This window comes from Dreissena polymorpha, chromosome 14, assembly GCF_020536995.1.
Source record: "Dreissena polymorpha isolate Duluth1 chromosome 14, UMN_Dpol_1.0, whole genome shotgun sequence".
NCBI classification, from domain to species: Eukaryota; Metazoa; Mollusca; class Bivalvia; order Myida; family Dreissenidae; genus Dreissena; species Dreissena polymorpha.
In genome coordinates, this window is record NC_068368.1 from 58,008,956 (window position 1) to 58,029,299 (window position 20,344).

Below are 20,344 nucleotides of genomic sequence, written 5' to 3' on the forward strand. Positions count from 1 at the left end.
TAAAAGCCTTCTTACAGCAATGACATAATGTGGAAATTTTATTCTAAAATTCAGCTATTTTGACGATCTTTCGGTCGCTCGGTGTCTTGTTTTGTACTCTTAACAAATATTTAGCAATTCATTCACATTATTTAGTTGTCATTGTTTTTTTATATTCGTTGTATGTTGATAATGGTTTGTCATGCACATATTGCATACAGACAACGAACACGTTCCTTTACTTGCCAGCTGTTTCTATTCGGTGGTGCTGGGCTGGTGCTTCTATTACTTCATCTACTACATCGGACACGCACTTCCGGTCAAAGAAGACGAAGCTAGAGCGACGTTCAAAGACTTCGCGGAGGTGGGTCACTAACATAACTACATGTATATCCTTTTTAGTTTAAACTTATTTATTTAAGCTCGATTGCATCGAAAGCCTTAGGCTTATTTGAAACGCTCTCGAGTCCGTTTCATGGGGCTAGAACCAGTACTTGGTGTCTATGGGAGAGATCTTAAATCGCTTCCGCAGTGGGAATCGAACCCAATTATTTTCTATTTGAGATTGTTCAAGTATAAACGTCCGAGTTTTTTTTAATAAACTGATATAAATATGATACCCCTTTTTAAAGAAAAAAAAGCAAAGTTCATATAATACGTCGGTGTGATCGTTCAAATTAACATTAAGTTAAAGTTATGCTACAGGAATCAAATCATTTGGGTAAGGAGCCACATATCTATGCGAAACATAGTTTTAAACCATAGCATATAAACACATAAGGATACGTACTTTAAAATGTGAATCTTAAAGTATATCATTTTAGACATGACAAGAGTGTTGCACAGCAGTATTTTAGATACCGGTAAACAGCAATAACACGAATACTATTTTGATTTTTACATTACCTTATCGGATAGTTTTACGTTAATGACTTTTGCCGTTTAAGCACATGGCCTGAATGGCAATTTATATCTCTTGTAGTATACAATCTAGTGTTTACCTGAATCGTCGTCTAGGATTCGAGTTATGTTCATGATCTCAGATCGTTGTATGCGCGTGAAGTGTCGTTCCTTTAAATATAAAAAACGCTATGGCTAATCAGCGACGATACTTTCCGCTCTTATGGAATTTTTAGAATTAAAATAGCTAATGTTCCCTGTTTCAGGAGAGCCATTGGCCGGTCCTAACGCACTTCCTGGCCATCCTTCTTTCCGGCTTGTGTGTGACGAAAGGCGTGAAGACAATCGAGCGTGTGAGCGTCGTGCTGGTACCGCTGCTACTGCTGATCGTACTATTCACGTTCGTCTGGTCCCTTACCAGGAAGTTTGGGGACAAGGGCATCGAGTTCCTGTTTACACCGCATTGGAGTAAGGGCTATCATCATTGTCGTCATCGTCTACGTCATCGTCATGATCGTCAATCTGATCGTCATCCTGATCATCATCATTTTGATCATCATCATCATCATCATCATCATCATCATCATCATCATCATCATCATCATCATCATCATTTTGATCATCATCATTCTGATCATGATCATTCTGATCACCATCATCATCCTCATCAACATCCTCATCATATCATCATCATCATCATCATCATCATCATCATCATCATCATCATCATCATCATCATCATCATCATCATCTGCATCATCATCATCTGCATCGTCATCATCATAATAATAATAATCATCATCATCATCATCGTCATTATCATCATATCGACCCATTAATATATCAATCAATCTATTCATCCTTCCATCAATCTAACATTTTCATCATTAATCTGTTCAGTAATATTTTTCCTGTTCGTTATAAACATCATCAGTATCTACCTACGCATCTATCCGTCCTGTCTTTAATGATCACCACCGTCATTACCTACTATGATTGTACTGCACACACAGCGAACATCATAGTTCCAATCTTGCAGACTCCTTTCTGGAGCCCCGTGTCTGGGTGGATGCTATCAGTCAGAACGCATTCGACACCGGGGCTGGCATGGGTCTGATGATCCCCTACTCCGCCTACATGACCCGCCAGAACGGCATCGTCAAGTATGGGTACCTGATTCCTGCCACCAACAACCTTATCAGGTAGGTACCATTCTATACATAGATGGTGACGTCACTACGATATTGTCACCTCTATACCAAGACGTATCACATACCCCTAATTTAGGGAATTATGCTTCCGCCAAAGTAGTTCTGCGTTGGAAGGAAATGTTAATAATGAAAGAAAAATCGTTTTGTATTGTGTGTTTAAAACGGAATGTTGTTAAAAGAAATGTTATTTAATTATGTTTAAATGTGATTTTGAATCTCTATTAAGACTGATAGCGAATATCAGAAGCACGATTACCTGACCTACTTTCGCTTTTCACTTTAAAAAGAAGTGCTACCCACAATTCCTTTCGCGTAAGTACACAGATCAGTAAGACCGGTGTGTATTTGGTGTCCGCTAAGCGACCGGGGGTAGTGTCCCGGGTTCGATTCCCACTGGAGTGTTCTTCTGATATCCCCTTAAGTATTTGTTCTACTTAGTAAAACGGACTCGAAAGCGTTTCAATATGCCTTTGACTTTCGCTTTACTTGAGCTACAATAAATAAGTGTAACCTATTTAGAAAAGGTAAATGAGGTTAAAAGTCACTGTATTATCCTACTTTCTCTACCACACATTTCAGTTCGTTGTGCGACGTCACCATTTTTCAGTCGTATGTTTCCTTTACCGTACGTTTCTGTCTACTATCCGGGATCACCGCCCTTCATTAAATGTATGTGACATCGACATCTTCCATTCCTTTACCGTACGTTTCCATTCATTATGCCACAGCAGCATCTTTTACTTAATAGCTTTACCTCCCAGCCTATCATTTCCTCTACTAAAATGTCAGTATATAATGCAGCATCGCAATCATTGCATCCCCAATAGTATGTTTCAGTCCATCTCACCTTATTTTCGGCTTCCATACGTTTCAGTCTATTATGCGACGTACATCTCACCTTATTTTCCGCTACCGTACGTTTCAGCCTATTATGCGGCATTACCATCTTCGGCACTGTGTTCTCCTCGCTAATCGAGAGCCGGCCCTCCTACACACAGGCGGATATCATCAATATCATGAAGGACAGCGGCCCAGCTAGCACGGGGCTAACTTTTATTTGGTATGATATATAATTAAAGTTAATAATTAATATGGTGGCTTATTTCTGCCACATTGTTCGGGTATAACTGTAGTTCTCATATCAATTTTTCTGCAATATCGGTGTGGCGTAATGGCGGGTATAACATTTGTTGCCCTTTGTCGATCTGACGGGTCTTTTTGTAGTTCTTACGTGTTTTCGAAATGGCGACTTTCAAACTTTCACTAACGAAATGTGTCGCCCTTTTCACGTTATGGCGTGTTGTCGTGTTGGTATCATCCAAACCCGTTAATACGAGAGAACGCAGACAATACTCTGACGAACAACAAGTTTGCCAATAGCACAATTGTGTCGCTCTTTTTGTCGTTCTGTCTGTTTTATGTATGTGATCGTATTGGCGTCTTTCTTAATCACTTAGACGCGATCTGGAAAGCACGAAGTATATACCCACCAGAGAGATGCTCGATTTGTATTTCTGGCATGTTTTCGTGTTGGCGACCTTAAAATCCGCCACCACGCCGGATTGATATAGCATATTGAGACACCCTAATCGAGAGAGTTTTGCATTTCCCTATACATGTAATTGTTTATGGCTAAATTGCACTGAAACTTGACGCATCTGTCAATATATCTATACAAAGATAGCACTTTGAAAACATATTTTTTCCAGGTTAACCTTTTCCAGAAAATATAACCGGTTAACTGGTCGTTTCGGTAGGTTAACCGGTTAACCTCTTGCATCCCTATTCAAAAGCGATTGCACAGCAGCACTCGATCAAATAGAAAATCGTTTTGTATACGACCCACTGTAGTTGGATTTGCATAAAGTGGGAAATGTTCTAATTTAACTCGAGAATCACACTATCAATGTGTTATATATTATCACTTTAATCGAATTGTTGCGGGAATCTTACAGTTTTAACCTATTTGAATGCTACCAGATATATGAGTACGCACATTGATTAAGAATTGACGAAAGATGCTGATTGTCATTCGCACGGAATTTATGGGAGTACACTTTATACATGATTGAAAGGAAAATGTAGAGACATTTTTCAATTTCCAATGATTTCCGGATATCATTGAAGTAACTATTGTATGAGCGGCGTCGTGCGAAAATGGGTGTAAAGCCACATGCGGCCAGCGTGGCGCAAGATCAGTGCGTATTGGCACAGAATAGTCAGAAGTAACGCTGTCCGCTAATTAAACCGCGAAACCTTGCGTGACTTTTAAGAGGACAGCGTAGATCCTTACCACACAGCGCGCATTCCGCATATGGTATAAGACCCATTTTGCATGACGCGGCTCATATCTTGCACGTTTGTTGATCCAGGATGCCAGTGTTGTTCCAGACGATTGGAGACTTCGGTCGTGTGATGGCCATCTTGTTCTTTCTGTCGCTGTCGTTCGCAGGGTTGACCTCACTCATGTCGAACTTCGAGCTGGTCACGAAAACGCTAGAGGACTTTGGGCGTACGTCACTAGTTTTATGAAGTCATAATGATGCTTGAAACAGAATCGTTCAAGATCAATAAACTTTAATATCGCCTTATTAACAAACTTTCATATCGCCAACTAAGTATACAAATAGTATTTTTGTTCTTGAGCACAAGTTCTGTCATCGTAAACTCGAACTTAAGTCGATGACATATTGAGAAGCAATAGTAGCCTAAGTTTCTAAACTATATTCAAAGAAGAATTTGTTAAATGACATTTCGATTGTTTGCAGTATACGCATGTTTTGATAAACAGCTATACCACCAAGATAGTTAAAGAAACCGTTTTTTAATATCCATATAAAATATATTCACTTTTTGTATTCAAATAATTATCGCTGTACACGAATTACAAACAATCGTTTATTTACACGAGCTACCTAAACATGTTAAACTATATGCAGTCCCGGATTACCCAAACGGAAAAGTAGGCAACTGAATATGGGCGCCTTGATTTTAAGGGGTCCCACGAGTCCGTGACGAAAGAATGTTTTACGTACAAACTAAAACTAATCTAATGACATGACAAAGCCAAATATTTTAATATAGTGTGGTCCGATTTAAGGTTAAACCTTGTCTTACAAAGTAACAATCATTTATTTTTTCTTAAATTCTTCATCTTATAACGATAAAGTCGTATTGACACTACGGTATTATATTGACTATAACTTTATACATGTACCTATAATAGGGAAAGTCATATTTTATGTCTTCACAGCCTTGTCACTAGTAGGTGAGTGAAATCGACTGGGCACTGGCGTTCTAGTAGGCGCTAGTCTGACTAGGGGGTGAGTGAAATCGACTGGGCACTGGTGTTCTGGTAGGCGCTAGTCTGACTAGGGGATGAGTGAAATTGACTGGGCACTGGGGTTCTGGTAGGCGCTAGTCTGACTAGGGGGTGAGTGAAATCGGCCGGGCAGTGGCTTTCTAGTAGGCGCTAGTCTGACTAGGGGGTGAGTGAAATCGACTGGACACTGGCATTCTAGTAGGCGCTAGTCTGACTAGGTGGTGAGTGAAATCGACTGGGCTCTGGCGTTCTAGTAGGCGCTAGTCTGATTAGGGGGTGAGTGAAATCGGCTGGGCACTGGCATTCTAGTAGGCGCTAGTCTGACTAGGTGGTGAGTGAAATCGACTGGGCTCTGGCGTTCTAGTAGGCGCTATTCTTACTAGGGGGTGAGTGAAATCGACTGGGCACTGGCGTTCTAGTAGGCGCTAGTCTGACTAGGGGGTGAGTGAAATCGGCTGGGCTCTGGCGTTCTAGTAGGCGCTAGTCTTACTAGGGGGTGAGTGAAATCGGCTGGGCACGGGCGTTCTAGTAGGCGCTAGTCTGACTAGGGGGTAAGTGAAACCGGCTGGGCACTGGCGTTCTAGTAGGCGCTAGTCCGACTAGGGGGTGAGTGAAATCGACTGGGCACTGGCGTTCTTGTAGGCGCTAGTCTGATTAGGGGGTGAGTGAAATCGACTGGACACTGGCGATCTAGTAGGCGCTAGTCTGACTAGGGGGTGAGTGAAATCGACTGGGCACTGGGGTTCTAGTAGGCGCTAGTCTGACTAGGGGGTGAGTGAAATCGACTGGGCACTGGGGTTCTAGTAGGCGCTAGTGTGACTAGGGGGTGAATGAAATCGACTGGGCACTGGCGTTCTAGTAGGCGCTAGTCTAACTAGGGGACTCTGAACCCTCAAAGTTACTATGGGCCTCCACGGCACTATCCGGGACTTACTATATGACAGTATCATTTTCCCAATACATAATTATGGCTGTACCAACACATATCTAGGCAAAACAAATAATAATCAAGAGTATACTTATCATGTTTATCATATTTTATCTTTTATGTCTAGGATCTGGGCTCTGGCGTTCTAGTAGGCGCTAGTCTGACTAGGGGGTGAGTGAAATCGGCTGGGCACTGGCGTTCTAGTAGGCGCTAGTCTGACTAGGGGGTGAGTGAAATCGGCTGGGCTCTGGCGTTCTAGTAGGCGCTAGTCTTACTAGGGGGTGAGTGAAATCGGCTGGGCGCGGGCGTTCTAGTAGGCGCTAGTCTGACTAAGGGGTGAGTGAAATCGACTGGGCATTGGCGTTCTAGTAGGCGCTAGTCTGACTAGAGGGTGAGTGAAATCGACTGGGCACTGGGGATCTAGTAAGCGCTAGTCTGACTAGGGGGTGAGTGAAATCGGCTGGGCACTGGTGTTCTAGTAGGCGCTAGTCTGACTAGGGGGTTAGTGAAATCGACTGGGCACTGGCGTTCTAGTAGGCGCTAGTCTGACTAGGGGGTGAGTGAAATCGACTGGGCACGGGCGTTCTAGTAGGCGCTAGTCTGACTAGGGGGTGAGTGAACTCGACTGGGCACTGGCGTTCTAGTAGGCTCTAGTCTGATTAGGGGGTGAGTGAAATCGGCTGGGCACTGGCGTTCTGGTAGGCGCTAGTCTGACTAGGGGGTGAGTGAAACCGGCTGGGCACTGGCGTTCTAGTAGGCGCTAGTCCGACTAGGAGGTGAGTGAAATCGACTGGTCACTGGCGTTCTTGTAGGCGCTAGTCTGATTAGGGGGTAAGTGAAATCGACTGGACACTGGGGTTCTGGTAGGCGCTAGTCTGACTAGGGGGTGAGTGAAATCGGCCGGGCAGTGGCTTTCTTGTAGGCTCTAGTCTGACTAGGGGGTGAGTGAAATCGACTGGACACTGGCATTCTAGTAGGCGCTAGTCTGACTAGGTGGTGAGTGAAATCGACTGGGCTCTGGCGTTCTAGTAGGCGCTAGTCTGACTAGGGGGTGAGTGAAATCGGCTGGGCACTGGCGTTCTAGTAGGCGCTAGTCTGACTACGGGGTGAGTGAAATCGGCTGGGCTCTGGCGTTCTAGTAGGCGCTAGTCTTACTAGGGGGTGAGTGAAATCGGCTGGGCACGGGCGTTATAGTAGGCGCTAGTCTGACTAGGGGGTGAGTGAAATCGACTGGGCATTGGCGTTCTAGTAGGCGCTAGTCTGACTAGAGGGTGAGTGAAATCGACTGGGCACTGGGGATCTAGTAGGCGCTAGTCTGACTAGGGGGTGAGTGAAATCGGCTGGGCACTGGTGTTCTAGTAGGCGCTAGTCTGACTAGGGGGTTAGTGAAATCGACTGGGCACTGGCGTTCTAGTAGGCGCTAGTCTGACTAGGGGGTGAGTGAAATCGACTGGGCACGGGCGTTCTAGTAGGCGCTAGTCTGACTAGGGGGTGAGTGAACTCGACTGGGCACTGGCGTTCTAGTAGGCTCTAGTCTGATTAGGGGGTGAGTGAAATCGGCTGGGCACTGGCGTTCTGGTAGGCGCTAGTCTGACTAGGGGGTGAGTGAAACCGGCTGGGCACTGGCGTTCTAGTAGGCGCTAGTCCGACTAGGGGGTGAGTGAAATCGACTGGGCACTGGCGTTCTTGTAGGCGCTAGTCTGATTAGGGGGTGAGTGAAATCGACTGGACACTGGCGTTCTAGTAGGCGCTAGTCTGACTAGGGGGTGAGTGAAATCGACTGGGCACTGGGGTTCTAGTAGGCGCTAGTCTGACTAGGGGGTGAGTGAAATCGACTGGGCACTGGGGTTCTAGTAGGCGCTAGTGTGACTAGGGGGTGAGTGAAATCGACTGGGCACTGGCGATCTAGTAGGCGCTAGTCTAACTAGGGGACTCTGAACCCTCAAAGTTACTATGGGCCTCCACGGCACTATCCGGGACTTACTATATGACAGTATCATTTTCCCAATACATAATTATGGCTGTACCAACACATATCTAGGCAAAACAAATAATAATCAAGAGTATACTTATCATGTTTATCATATTTTATCTTTTATGTCTAGGATCCTATATGAATGTTTTATGGTTTCATGACCTCAAAATGTTATCTGTAACAATGACTTAATATTGCTTCAGTTTCCCGTAAGTTCGGGATGCCTTTGGCCATTACTGTTACATTTCTGCTTGGTCTTCCATCAGCTCTGGATATCAACTTTTTGACCAATCAGGTACACGTTTATTATTACCTCGCATTAACCCATTTATGTCTAGTAGACTCTACCATCCTTCTGAATTGGATCAATTTATTTCCAAAATTAGGTCTAGTATATTTATTTCTATATTAAGAATATTTTTTACAGAAGTTCCTTTAAGCAAAAAGCGCAGACCCAGATGAGACGCCGCATCATGCGGCGTCTCAACTGGGTCTACTTTTTTTGCCAAGGCCTTTTTTTCTAGACGCTAGGCATAAATTGGTTAATGGGGTTATGAAAGAAAATATTAAATCTTTATTAGTAAAGTTATTTCAGGTGTGTTTTAGGTTTGGGAAAAGAAACTGACGCCTATAGATTTTATTGTTACAAGGTCAAATGTTAAGGTCACGTGAGCGTCTAACATGAACTTTATTTCTGAACAATATACGAGTATATAAAGGGACTGTTTTTATCAACGATCTTCCAAATTGGTGAGCTGGTTACTGGTAAGTAAAGGAATGTCATTTAAACTGTTATTCAGGTCAAGGTGAAACAAACTTGCAATACGAAATTCTTTTCTGATTGCTCTCTGGTGAACAAATTGACATACGATCATCATGGGTATAATGGCGTCTTCGGAGAAAAGGAAGAAGCCTTTTGATTTTGAAATACTTAGAAAATGCCCGGACAATCAAAGGGATACTCTTGTTACTCTTAATGGAATAAATTCGACATGCAATATTTAAAAACAAGAATAATGCACATATTGACCATTTACTGGAACTCGGTAAAGGCCCGGTCAGACCGACTAACGAATATGTAACGGAGAGAAAACGGACGAAATGTGCAGATTTTGGTTATCCGGTGACAAAAAATTTCCTGCTCTGCCGCTAAAGACGCTCGCAATCGGTGTGTGAAGCGTAAGAAACACACAATGACCGCACAAGTACCGGTGATGTAACGGAAAAAAACGTACGTTTAACGGATATGTACCAGATAATCAACGGTCGGCTTACGGATATTACCGTGCGAGTAACGGACTTCTACCGTATAAAACGGCAGTGTAGCGCATTAGTACCGGACAAAACGTTCTCCCAACGTGAGAGAAACGGAAAAATACCGAACATCAACGTACAAAAAACGGTCATCTTATGTCATGGTTTATTTATATTTTAAAGTAACATAATTGTATAAGCTTTGTTTTTAATGTATATGCTTGTTTGTTTTTTTATCATGAATGTTTATGTACACTTACGCCAAAATAAATTAAAAAAATAAAAAAACTATTGGCCGGTCGAACACTTTTATATTTTCTTTCCGATGAAAAAGCAGGGTACATCCTCAGTATCAGGTGGCAAAGCTTCAGGTTCTGGCAGGCCAATGTCTCCGTTATCAGCTGCAGCCTTCAGGTCTGACTCGTTCCACAACTGTGCATCGGATGCAGCACCACGGCCTCCCATGTCAGCCCAGGCGAACCTGTAGTCAGATTTCACCAGAGCTAGCAGGACAACGGAGAAGTAGTTATTGTAGTTAAAATACGTAGACCAGGATCTTGGTGGACATTTGCAGGCAATATGTTTGCCATCAATAGCACCAAGCGTATGGGGGAAATTCCGGCTGTCCCTGAAGCCGTCAGCTATTCACGTCCAATCGGCAGCTATTGTTGGCAACGGCATCAGCTCGTCACTATACTCATCTATCACTGCTCTATAAACCTGAAGTGTAAAAGATAACAGTATAATAAGCTAGCGTGTATTATATGTTTATGACACAGAAGATAATCCAAGACTTTTAGCGAGTTGATGATTAGGTAAAATATGCTACTTGATAAACAGTGCATATAACTGTGTGCATTTCAAGATATGCGCACAAGACAGTACTAATGGTAATATACAATTCAGGAGGATAGTGTTGTAGTGCTCGCACTCATCTTTTTGTCTTTTATCCTATACCGATAAGTACACACAACGCAATTCATATAAAATGATGATAGAAGTAGGCATTAAAATATATAAATATATTACAATTACTAACAGAAGCATTTAAAAAAAAAAATTAGCACTATAGTAAATCAAGCGGTACTTCTTGCACGAGAAGAGAAATAGTATTTTGGGGTACCCTGCAGCCGAATCGCATATCACGGTACTTTGAACCAGACACAAGATGCCGCAGCGCAATTGTAAGCTTCATCCCTGGTTAAATTGGAAGCCTGTAGTTGTTGCGCCATTTCGGTATACTTGGGCGAGAAGCTCATCGAACATCTCGGGTGGCATTCTCATGATGTTGATGAACGCGCTATGATCCTCTCGTCGTAGTTCGACCATAAGTTCGTCATACAGACCGAACTGACGCCTCCGCTCGGAACCCAGCCAAGCCCTGATCCACAATCTGCGCTGCCTCCGTCTCCTTGCTCTCTTTTGAGCAAGACGATGCATGGCCAGATAAGCATCTAAAAGGCCAATCCGGGTCTGCACGAGGGTGGCTTGACACTCTTATTGAATGCGAGTACGACACTCCATTGCACATGTCCTTCTCACAGGGCGTACCAAAATGAAATGATACTTCGTCCAACAGGGTTTTGTTCCGTCACACTTCTCGTACTTTTGTATACGTAAGCTGTCCGTTATTATCTGTTGAAAATGCGTTAGGACCAGGATAACAGGACATTAAGGGACATAAACATGATACGTACAGGAGGTGTAACGCACGAGTTTCGAACAAACCGTAAACTAACGTATGAAGACCGCACATCAAACGGAGATCTCAGTCCGTTTATCCGCTGGAAAATTTTGAACATGCTCAAAACTTCCATCGAACGGATGTAACCGGACATCGCCGAACAAGGAGCGGATTTCGCCGGTTATGAAACGGACATTAAACGGATAAGAACGGACACGAACGGATAACAAGATTTTATGTCCGTTTCTCATCCGTTACCTCGGTGTGACCGGGCCTTTTTCAAACATCATATTGAAAAATGAATGAATTATATATTGCCTCGATCTTGTATAAATCTGTAATAAAGATCTAACAAGAATTTTCAAATTCATGACAATATATGTCAATTTAATTAATTAAGTCACAAAAACATACATAAAACAAATCCTGACCATTTGTAAAGTTAAACTGTTTTTTGGGGAATATTTTGTTGTACAAATCATGTTGTTTTTCCAATCTTAAGGCTTTAAAATAACGAAATGTGTTAAGGTTTGCCATCCAGATATAATTGTTGCTTAACGTACAATCGCAATAACAACGAAATATACAACACTTTTTAGCTTGACACAAGCAAATCTAATCCAGTATATGAACATAGGAAAACAGAAAAAGACTCGGTAACAGTTGCAATTTTTTAACGTGTATTGTAATAAAAGGGTCATAATTATAAGTTTGTTACTTAACATATTTTAGAAATCTTTCATGACATGAATCGCGCTCCGGGAAAACGTGGCTCAATGCATTGTGCGTGAAGAGTCGTCCATGATAAGCAAGCCTGCGCAGTCCGCAAAGGAAGGGTGACACATTCCACATACAATTAATTCCCGCATAAAGGAGATTTCCTTCAACAAAAAACTCCATAACAGCGGAAAGTATCGTCCCTTATAGCCCTGTTTTGTCAAGGGCTAATTTTATACGACTTTTAAGGCACATGCATTCAGTCCTATTTTCCACGAACGGGACTCAATATCTTCCTTCCTTCACTGTTACAGGACTTTGTATGGAGTTTCGCCCTCGTCATTAACGGCGGCATGCTTTGGTACATGGCTGTGAGGTTCGGGGTGGGCAGGTTCCGGCGCTTCGTCGTCAACGCGTACAGCGAGAACGACTGGAAACTCACCCCGGTCTGGCAGTTCATAATCACGTGAGTGCTCCGGGAAGGAAGTGGGGGGGGGGGGGGGGGCATATCCGCTAAGCACTTAAGGAGATTATCCTTTGAGCCGCGTCATTCGAAAAATGACCTTATGACATAAGCGGCCAGCATAGCATCGGATAAGCATGTGCATTTGCGTAGCCTTGCCAAAAGCTTCTTTGTCGGTTAATGTGACCACAAAACAGTACGTGACATCATACCAATGATAAAGGTAGCGTCTAAAAAGACTGGTCTGGACCTACGCTGGACATAAATGGTATAAGACCCATTTTCGCATGACGAGTCTCGTTTGTTACTTAATTTGTATGTGAAATATACTCATATTTTCTCTAAATAATATCAATATAAATCAATAATATCGTCAATTTTAATATACTTATAATTTACATATAAACTACATATTTATAAAAACGATAATGTCAAAAAACTCACTAGAGTGTTCTTGGCTCACGCCCTACTATGTTGAAAATTCTTTTCAAATTTGAAAGATGGTAATATTAATATTTTAATTATTTACTTGATTCATCACCCGACATAATGAATGTCGTTATTTCAAGAATTTTTTCCAAGCCCCAAATTTTCGTTTGTGAAAACACCAGTGCTGAAATGTAAAACACGAAGTTTTAAACACACAGTCTCACATGTAGTTGACGGCGATTCAAACCGGTCGCATTCTAAATGTTATTATCTCATATATATATTCGCCCGGAAATCTTACTGAACGTATGTTGATTGAGTAGCTTCCCCGCAAACACACTTCAATTGGGGTAAATGCATATGTGTTAGATGTCGTATAAGAGTAGCATGTGAAGTCCGCACAGGCTTATTACGGACGGCACTTTCCCCTTTTATGGAATTCTTTGTTCAAATATAAGCGCTTACAAACGAAAATCCAGTTAAGGCGGTAAGTTGTCTGTGAATACTAGTAATCGCTGAAACAGCGTATGCGCACACTGCACAAGAAATCATTGAACTTCATAAAAAGATAAGGTGAAGGTAGGTTAAACTTCAGCGGAAAAAGGAAGCCCCTAATCAGAATGCAATTGTTTTAATTCCTTTTCCAAACATTACGGAAAACGCTATCAAATTTGAAAAGAGCTTTGTTGATATTCTATACATGAAGTCTTAAACACAAAGTTGAGTATGTAGATCAATGTTATACAAACTGTTCGTATTCTAAATACAATTATTACAAATACATATGTATGCGTAAAATATTCGTATTTGTAGAATACTGGTCCCTATTCAAGCACTTGTAATCATTATCTGGTGGGGAATCGATCTGATTACGAACGAGTCTGGGGACGGAGAGAAGTGGTACGAGTTCGGTCGGGAGACGCTTGTCATGACTCTTACCCAGGTCAGTGGGGTGCTTGATTGTGTAATTGAACCTCGCTTTGTGAGAAGGATGTTAAATGAAGGTGCGCCAAAAGCCGTCCCAGATAAGCCTGTGCAGTCCGCTCAGACTAATCAGGGACGACACTTTCCGCTTTTATTTGTTTAAAGGAAGACTCTTATTGTCGAAAATCCAGTTGAGACGGAGAGCGATACTTTACGAAAACACATTTAATCCCGTTTTCTCAGATCGCGATTCAATGATATAACTAAAAATTAGTGTTATGTCAAGGCGTGGTTTGTTAAGAGTAGTAGTAGAAGTAGTAGTAGTAGTTGTCGTAGTAGTAGTAGTAGTAGTAGTAGTAGTAGTAGTAGTAGTAGTAGTAGTAGTAGTAGTAGTAGTAGTAGTAGAAGAAGTAATAGTAGTAGTTGTAGTAGTAGTAGTAGTAGTAGTAGTAGTAGTAGTAGTAGTAGTAGTAGTAGTAGTAGAAGAAGTAATAGTAGTAGTAGTAGTAGCAGTAGTTGTAGTAGTAGTAGTAGTAGTAGTAGTAGTAGTAGTAGTAGTAGTAGTAGTAGTAGTACTAGTAGTAGTAGTAGTAGTAGTAGTAGTAGTAGTAGTAGTAGTAGTAGTAGTAGTAGTAGTAGTAGTAGTAACAGCAGCAACAACAAAAACAGCAGCAGGTGTTGTAGCAGTAATAGTAGTACTAATAGTACTATGTTCTGTTATATAAGAGCCTTGCCTGCCTTGACCAGCTATATATATGCGTACAGAATATTTACACATATAACGCAAAATTTGATTGACTGAATAACTTGGGATCTCGAGATAGCGAAAATGCACTCTGCCTTTATTTACTGCACCGCTCTTTTTTAATTGTACGCCGCTTTTATTTAGTTTTGCACTCCTCTTTTTTCTATCTCATGGCCACGACATAGCTAACTCGCGGCCACGAGATAGAAAAAAGAGGAGAGCAATTTAAAAAAAAGAGAAGCACCGCTCTTTTTTAATTGTACGCCGCTTTTATTTAGTTTTGCACTCCTCTTTTTTCTATCTCGTGGCCACGACATAGCTAACTCGTGGCCACGAGAAAGAAAAAAGAGAAGAGCAATTTAAAAAAAGAGAAGTGAATGTCACCTCTATGCCACCTTAACAATATGCCTATACAATATCCTTCTTTCCAAATTACCAGTTCTCGGAATCTTATCAAAATATTATTCTTATACTGCATTCATGTACTGTAGAATACTATATATATATATTATATATTGTATACACTCCAACCGTTAGATTATTCCGATAACTCTCAAATTAATTTGTGGATATATATAATACGAAAACATGGTTATTGTAGCACTATCGTTTATACGTGTTCTGGTCCCTCTAAACGCTCTAAAACGTCTCGTATATTTGTACTTTAAGTGGTTCGTTCTGATGCTGATTCTCATTCTGATCAACGTGGCGTACCTAAAGATACGAGACCGCATGCGCGGACAAGACTTCATGCTTGGTCGTGAGACAGATCCACTACTGCTTCCTTCTAGCGGCTACGTCACATCCGGGGACGTAGAAAACTCATTGACAATTTCACGTGACTTAAAGGGCAATTTGATAGAGCAGAAACTTTGATTGAAAATATGCCCTACAATGTGTGTGTGTGTTTGTGTTTGTTTGTGTTTGTTTGTAGCTTTGTGTTTGGATTGTTAAAAGTTATCAACACTTATTTCCGTGATTTATCGTCTTAAAATTAACTTACTTACAATGACACGTGTACTCATTTACGGTATATTAACTTTTCTAGTCAAACATATGCATACAACTTTGTTATGCTATGTTTATGCAACTGGTTTTTCTCTCGTTTTTACTCTCTTTAAAGGAAGTCTCTTCTTAGCGAAAATCCAGTTAAAGCAAAAAGTGTCATCCCTGATTAGCCTGTGCGGGACTAATCTAGGACGGCACTGTACGCATGAGGCAGCACAGGCTAATCTAGGACGGCACTGTACGCATGAGGCAGCATAGGCTAATCTAGGACGGCACTGTACGCATGAGGCAGCACAGGCTAATCTAGGACGGAAGTGTACGCATGAGGCTGCACAGGCTAATCTAGGACGGCACTGTACGCATGGGGCTGCACAGGCTAATCTAGGATGGTACTGTACGCATGAGGCAGCACAGGCTAATCTAGGACGGCACTGTACGCATGAGGCAGCACATTCTAATCTAGGACGGAACTGTACGCATGCGGCTGCACAGGCTAATCTAGGACGGCACTGTACGCATGAGGCAGCACAGGCTAATCTAAGACAGCACTGTACGCATGAGGCTGCACAGGCTAATCTAGGACGGCACTGTACGCATGAGGCAGCACAGGCTAATCTAGGACGGATAGTACGCATGAGGCAGCACAGGCTAATCTAGGACGGCACTGTACGCATGAGGCAGCACAGGCTAATCTAGGACGGCATTGTACGCATGAGGCAGCACAGGCTAATCTAGGACGGCACTGTACGCATGAGGCAGCACAGGCTAATCTAGGACGGATAGTACGCATGAGGCTGCACAGGCTATTCTAAGACGGAACTGTACGCATGAAGCTGCACAGGCTAATCTAGGACGGCACTGTACGCATGAGGCAGCACAGGCTAATCTAGGACGGCACTGTTCGCACGAGGCTGCACAGGCTAATCTAGGACGGCACTGTACGCATGAGGCTGCACAGGCTAATCTAGGACGGCACTGTACGCATGAGGCAGCACCGGATAATCTTGAACGGATATTACGCATGAGGCAGCACAGGCTAATCTAGGACGGCACTGTTCGCATATGCATTTAACCACGTTTTCCCACATCGAGGCTGCACAGGCTAATCTAGGACGGCACTGTTCGCATATGCATTTAACCACGTTTTCCCACATCGAGGCTGCACAGGCTAATTTAGGACGGCAGTGTACTCATATGCATTTAACAACGTTTTCCCACATCGAGCCTGCACAGGCTAATTTAGGACGCCATATGCATTTTACTTCGTTTTCCAAGAGCGCGGCTCAAATATATTTATTGTCCATATTTGTATGTTTTCTTTAACATTTGTTTTATTTATTTTTCATATTTGTTTGTTTTCTTTAACATTTGTTCTATTTATTGTCCATATTTGTATGTTTTCTTTAACATTTGTTTTTATTGTGTAAAATTAGATGGTTATGATTATGTTATAATATGATTTGAGAAAATAATTATGTATAAATAACACTGAAAAGAGTTTGTGAATTCATAACAACGCGTATAATGCAGTGTTCAGCGAACGTTCGTTAACATCGGACGGCTCCTATTTTATTTGTGACCAAGACAATTAAGCAAATGTGATTGCAGAATGTTAAATTGTTCTAGACGTTTTATGCGTAACAGTTGTATTTTGATTTAGCAGCGCCTTTTTATAAACTGATCATTTATGTGAAATAAAAGAACATTGATTAAATATAAATGTGTCAGGTTTCAAATAATTGATATCAACGAAACGAAATAAACTTCAGAAAAACTGACCTTAGGCAGAATTTGAGCCATTTGGGATTAAAGAAAGAACTTACATCCGGAAAAACTTAAAATCGTGAACATAACCTACATATTATCTGAATATTCGTGCAATATTAAGTTTTTTTGCATGGCATGTGACTGTGCATTAATCGTTATGTACGCCTTAATAATTGTGTATCACACCGTGGTCGAAATAATTGCATATTTCTAAAGAGCTCCAGTGTTCTTCTGTCTTAAAAGCAATTGTGCTATCGTTAATATTTCTTTGTGGCAATTTTTCATGATATCCTGTAATTTATGTGTCAGCATAATATCAGTGTCTTTCATTAGAATCTGTTGAACCACTGGCGTCACTGCCAGTAAAATATTAGCGTCTTTCATTAGAATCTTTTGAACCATTGGCGTTACTGCCAGTAAAATATCAGTGCCTTTCTTTAGAATCTGTTGAATCACTGGCGTTACTGCCAGTAAAATATCAGCGTCATTCATGAGAATCTGTTGAACCATAGGCGTTACTGCCAGTAAAATATCAGCGTCTTTCTTTAGAATCTGTTGAACCACTGGCATTACTGCCAGTAAAATATCTGTGTCGTTCATTATAATCTGTTGAACCACTGGAGTTACTGCCAGTAAAATATCTGTGTCGTTCATTAGAATCTGTTGAACCATTGGCGTTACTGCCAGTAAAATATCAGCGTCTTTCTTTAGAATCTGTTGAACCACTGGCGTTACTGCTAGTAAAATATCAGCGTCTTTCTTTAGAATCTGTTGAACCATAAGCGTTATTGCCAGTAAAATATCAGTGTCTTTCTTTAGAATCTGTTGAACCATTGGCGTTACTGCAAGTAAAGCATTTAGGCAAGATGCATGTTCTAGACGTTACGTAACATATCTTTGTGCCTTTTATTAGAATCTGTTGAACCATTGGCGTTACTGCCAGTAAAGCATTCAGGCAAAATGCATTTTCTAGACGTTTCGTATATATCTTCGTGCCTTTCATTAGAATCTGTTAAACCATTGACATTACTGCCAGTAAAGCATACAGGCAAGATTCATTTTCTAGACGTTACGTTACATATCTTCGTTGTTCAACTTCTCCGAATGTATCATATTCATATTACAATGTATACCAAAATCTGAAAATAAATAGTCAAGGAAAATGGTTTGAAAGATGTCGTTCAATAATGGGAACCAAAGAGAATTGGAGTTATGTGTAATCGAATCTAGGAACGCAGAGTTTTATGCGAAGTTATTTTTTTCTTAAGAACAAAAATAACTGGAGCTTTTGTATTTCTTTTGTTGGCACCAACTGAATAATGCATCTTACCAAATTAAAAGAATTATCACGTTTCAAGTAATTATCAGACTTACCAGGCGTTTGGAAAAATGTAAGCACGTAGCAATAAAATAACTTATCCATACAAATATATGAAAATTCGGCGCGTTTAACTGTTTGGCAGCTAATAAAACAAGCATCGTTCCTGGGTGTGCTTGAACCACTGACCTTACGGTTAACAGCCGAACGCGCTTACCGATTGCGCCACAGAGACAACTTCTCTAGCAGCGAAAATATTTGCAAATGTTTTGTTACTGAAGCTTATTGACATCTGTGACCAGTCGTTAGTGTTCGGCTGAAAGCTGGAAGAAAACTGCTGTATTCGTGCAGTTTGTCATAAACAAAGAAAATGAATGAGAAATGTTTAGCGTCATTTACATAGCAGTTATTTGTCAGCAATCCCTCCAACCCCATTCCCATCCCCGCATAACAACAACAACATAAAACAACAACACAAAAACAACAACAACATCAACAACAAACAAACAAACAAGCTCACAACAATTTTGACAAAATTGTATACATTTAATACAGTGTATCTAAGGATAGACAAAAAATTAACAAAATATAATATGTTAAATTAGAGTTACTTGAAACTGTCTAATATTGTAGTGTGCAATAAATATTTGCTTTGCTTATCTTACGTAAATATATTAGTTGCACGCGGAATTTTATTGGCTTTTGTGGTATTTGTTTTAACCGAAATAACTAGCGGACATTAAAATAAGATCATATGACCTTTTTGGGCATGTCTTTTTTGAAAATTTTCCCGAGAAAACTTCATGCGATGCAGTTAGTGGCCCCAGACAAAGTACTGTGAATGGGCTTTTTGGTTATTCTAATAAAGCGATACATTCTGACAAGAAAATGATTCCGAATGATGCTTTGCGAATATATGAGCCTTGTTCTGAGAAAACTGGGCTTAATGCATGTGCGTAAAGTGACATCCCAGATTAGCCTGTGTAGTCCGCACAGGCTAATTAGGGACGACACTTTCCGCCTTAACTTGATTTTCGGTAAGGAGAGACTTCCTTGAAACTGAAAATACCATAAAAGCGGAAAGTGTCGTCCCTGATTAGCCTGAGCGGACTGCATAGGCTAATCTGGGATGACACTTTACGTACATGCATTAAGCCCAGTTTTCTCAGAACAAGGCTCATATTGTTCCCCACTAAGAACCTTCTCAAGACCGAAATGGAACCCTCAGCTTTCAACACTAGCCCCTTTAAATGTATACAATTTTAACCCACTCATGCCTTGTGGACTCTTTCATTCTTCTAAATTGGATCAATTTATTTCCAAAATTAGGGATGTCTAGTATATTTATTTCTATATTTAGAATATTTCTCACAGAAATTTCTTTATGCAAACAGCGAAGACCCTGATGAGACGCCGCATCATGCGGCGTCTCATCTGTGTCTATGCTGTTTGCCAAGGCCTTTTTTCTAGACGCTAGACATAAATGGGTTAAAGGACCGTCACGAAGTAAGATAACAGTTCAATGTATATAAATCATCCTATTGCATGTTCCTATAAGTCGCAATTTGACTCAAGTTGTAAGGCGATTTTTGAAAATGCCATATTTTATCCACATAAATAGTTTATTCAAAGAAACTTCTCAACAATTTATAAAAAGATAGATACTATTTATTGACGATTGTTTAAAACACAGAACATATTCTTTTATGTATATTAAATT

The 20,344-nt window shown here is 41.0% G+C and overlaps 1 protein-coding gene across 2 annotated transcripts in view; it reads left to right on the forward strand.

The window, feature by feature from the left end:
* Positions 1 to 20,344, forward strand: part of LOC127856827 (uncharacterized sodium-dependent transporter YhdH-like) — a 78,561-nt gene that overhangs the window by 3,136 nt on the left and 55,081 nt on the right. Inside the window, exons 4-12 of one of the 2 annotated variants that reach the window (XM_052392975.1) lie at positions 229 to 343; positions 1,146 to 1,347; positions 1,919 to 2,081; positions 3,016 to 3,150; positions 4,463 to 4,602; positions 8,519 to 8,610; positions 12,285 to 12,436; positions 13,676 to 13,805; positions 15,201 to 15,434. In XM_052392975.1, coding sequence (XP_052248935.1) covers positions 229 to 343; positions 1,146 to 1,347; positions 1,919 to 2,081; positions 3,016 to 3,150; positions 4,463 to 4,602; positions 8,519 to 8,610; positions 12,285 to 12,436; positions 13,676 to 13,805; positions 15,201 to 15,407 — 1,336 coding nt within the window. In that variant the 3' untranslated portion in view covers positions 15,408 to 15,434. Of the gene's footprint in view, positions 1 to 228; positions 344 to 1,145; positions 1,348 to 1,918; positions 2,082 to 3,015; positions 3,151 to 4,462; positions 4,603 to 8,518; positions 8,611 to 12,284; positions 12,437 to 13,675; positions 13,806 to 15,200; positions 15,589 to 20,344 lie in introns of those variants that run through there. The other variant, XM_052392974.1, reaches the window with a different exon arrangement.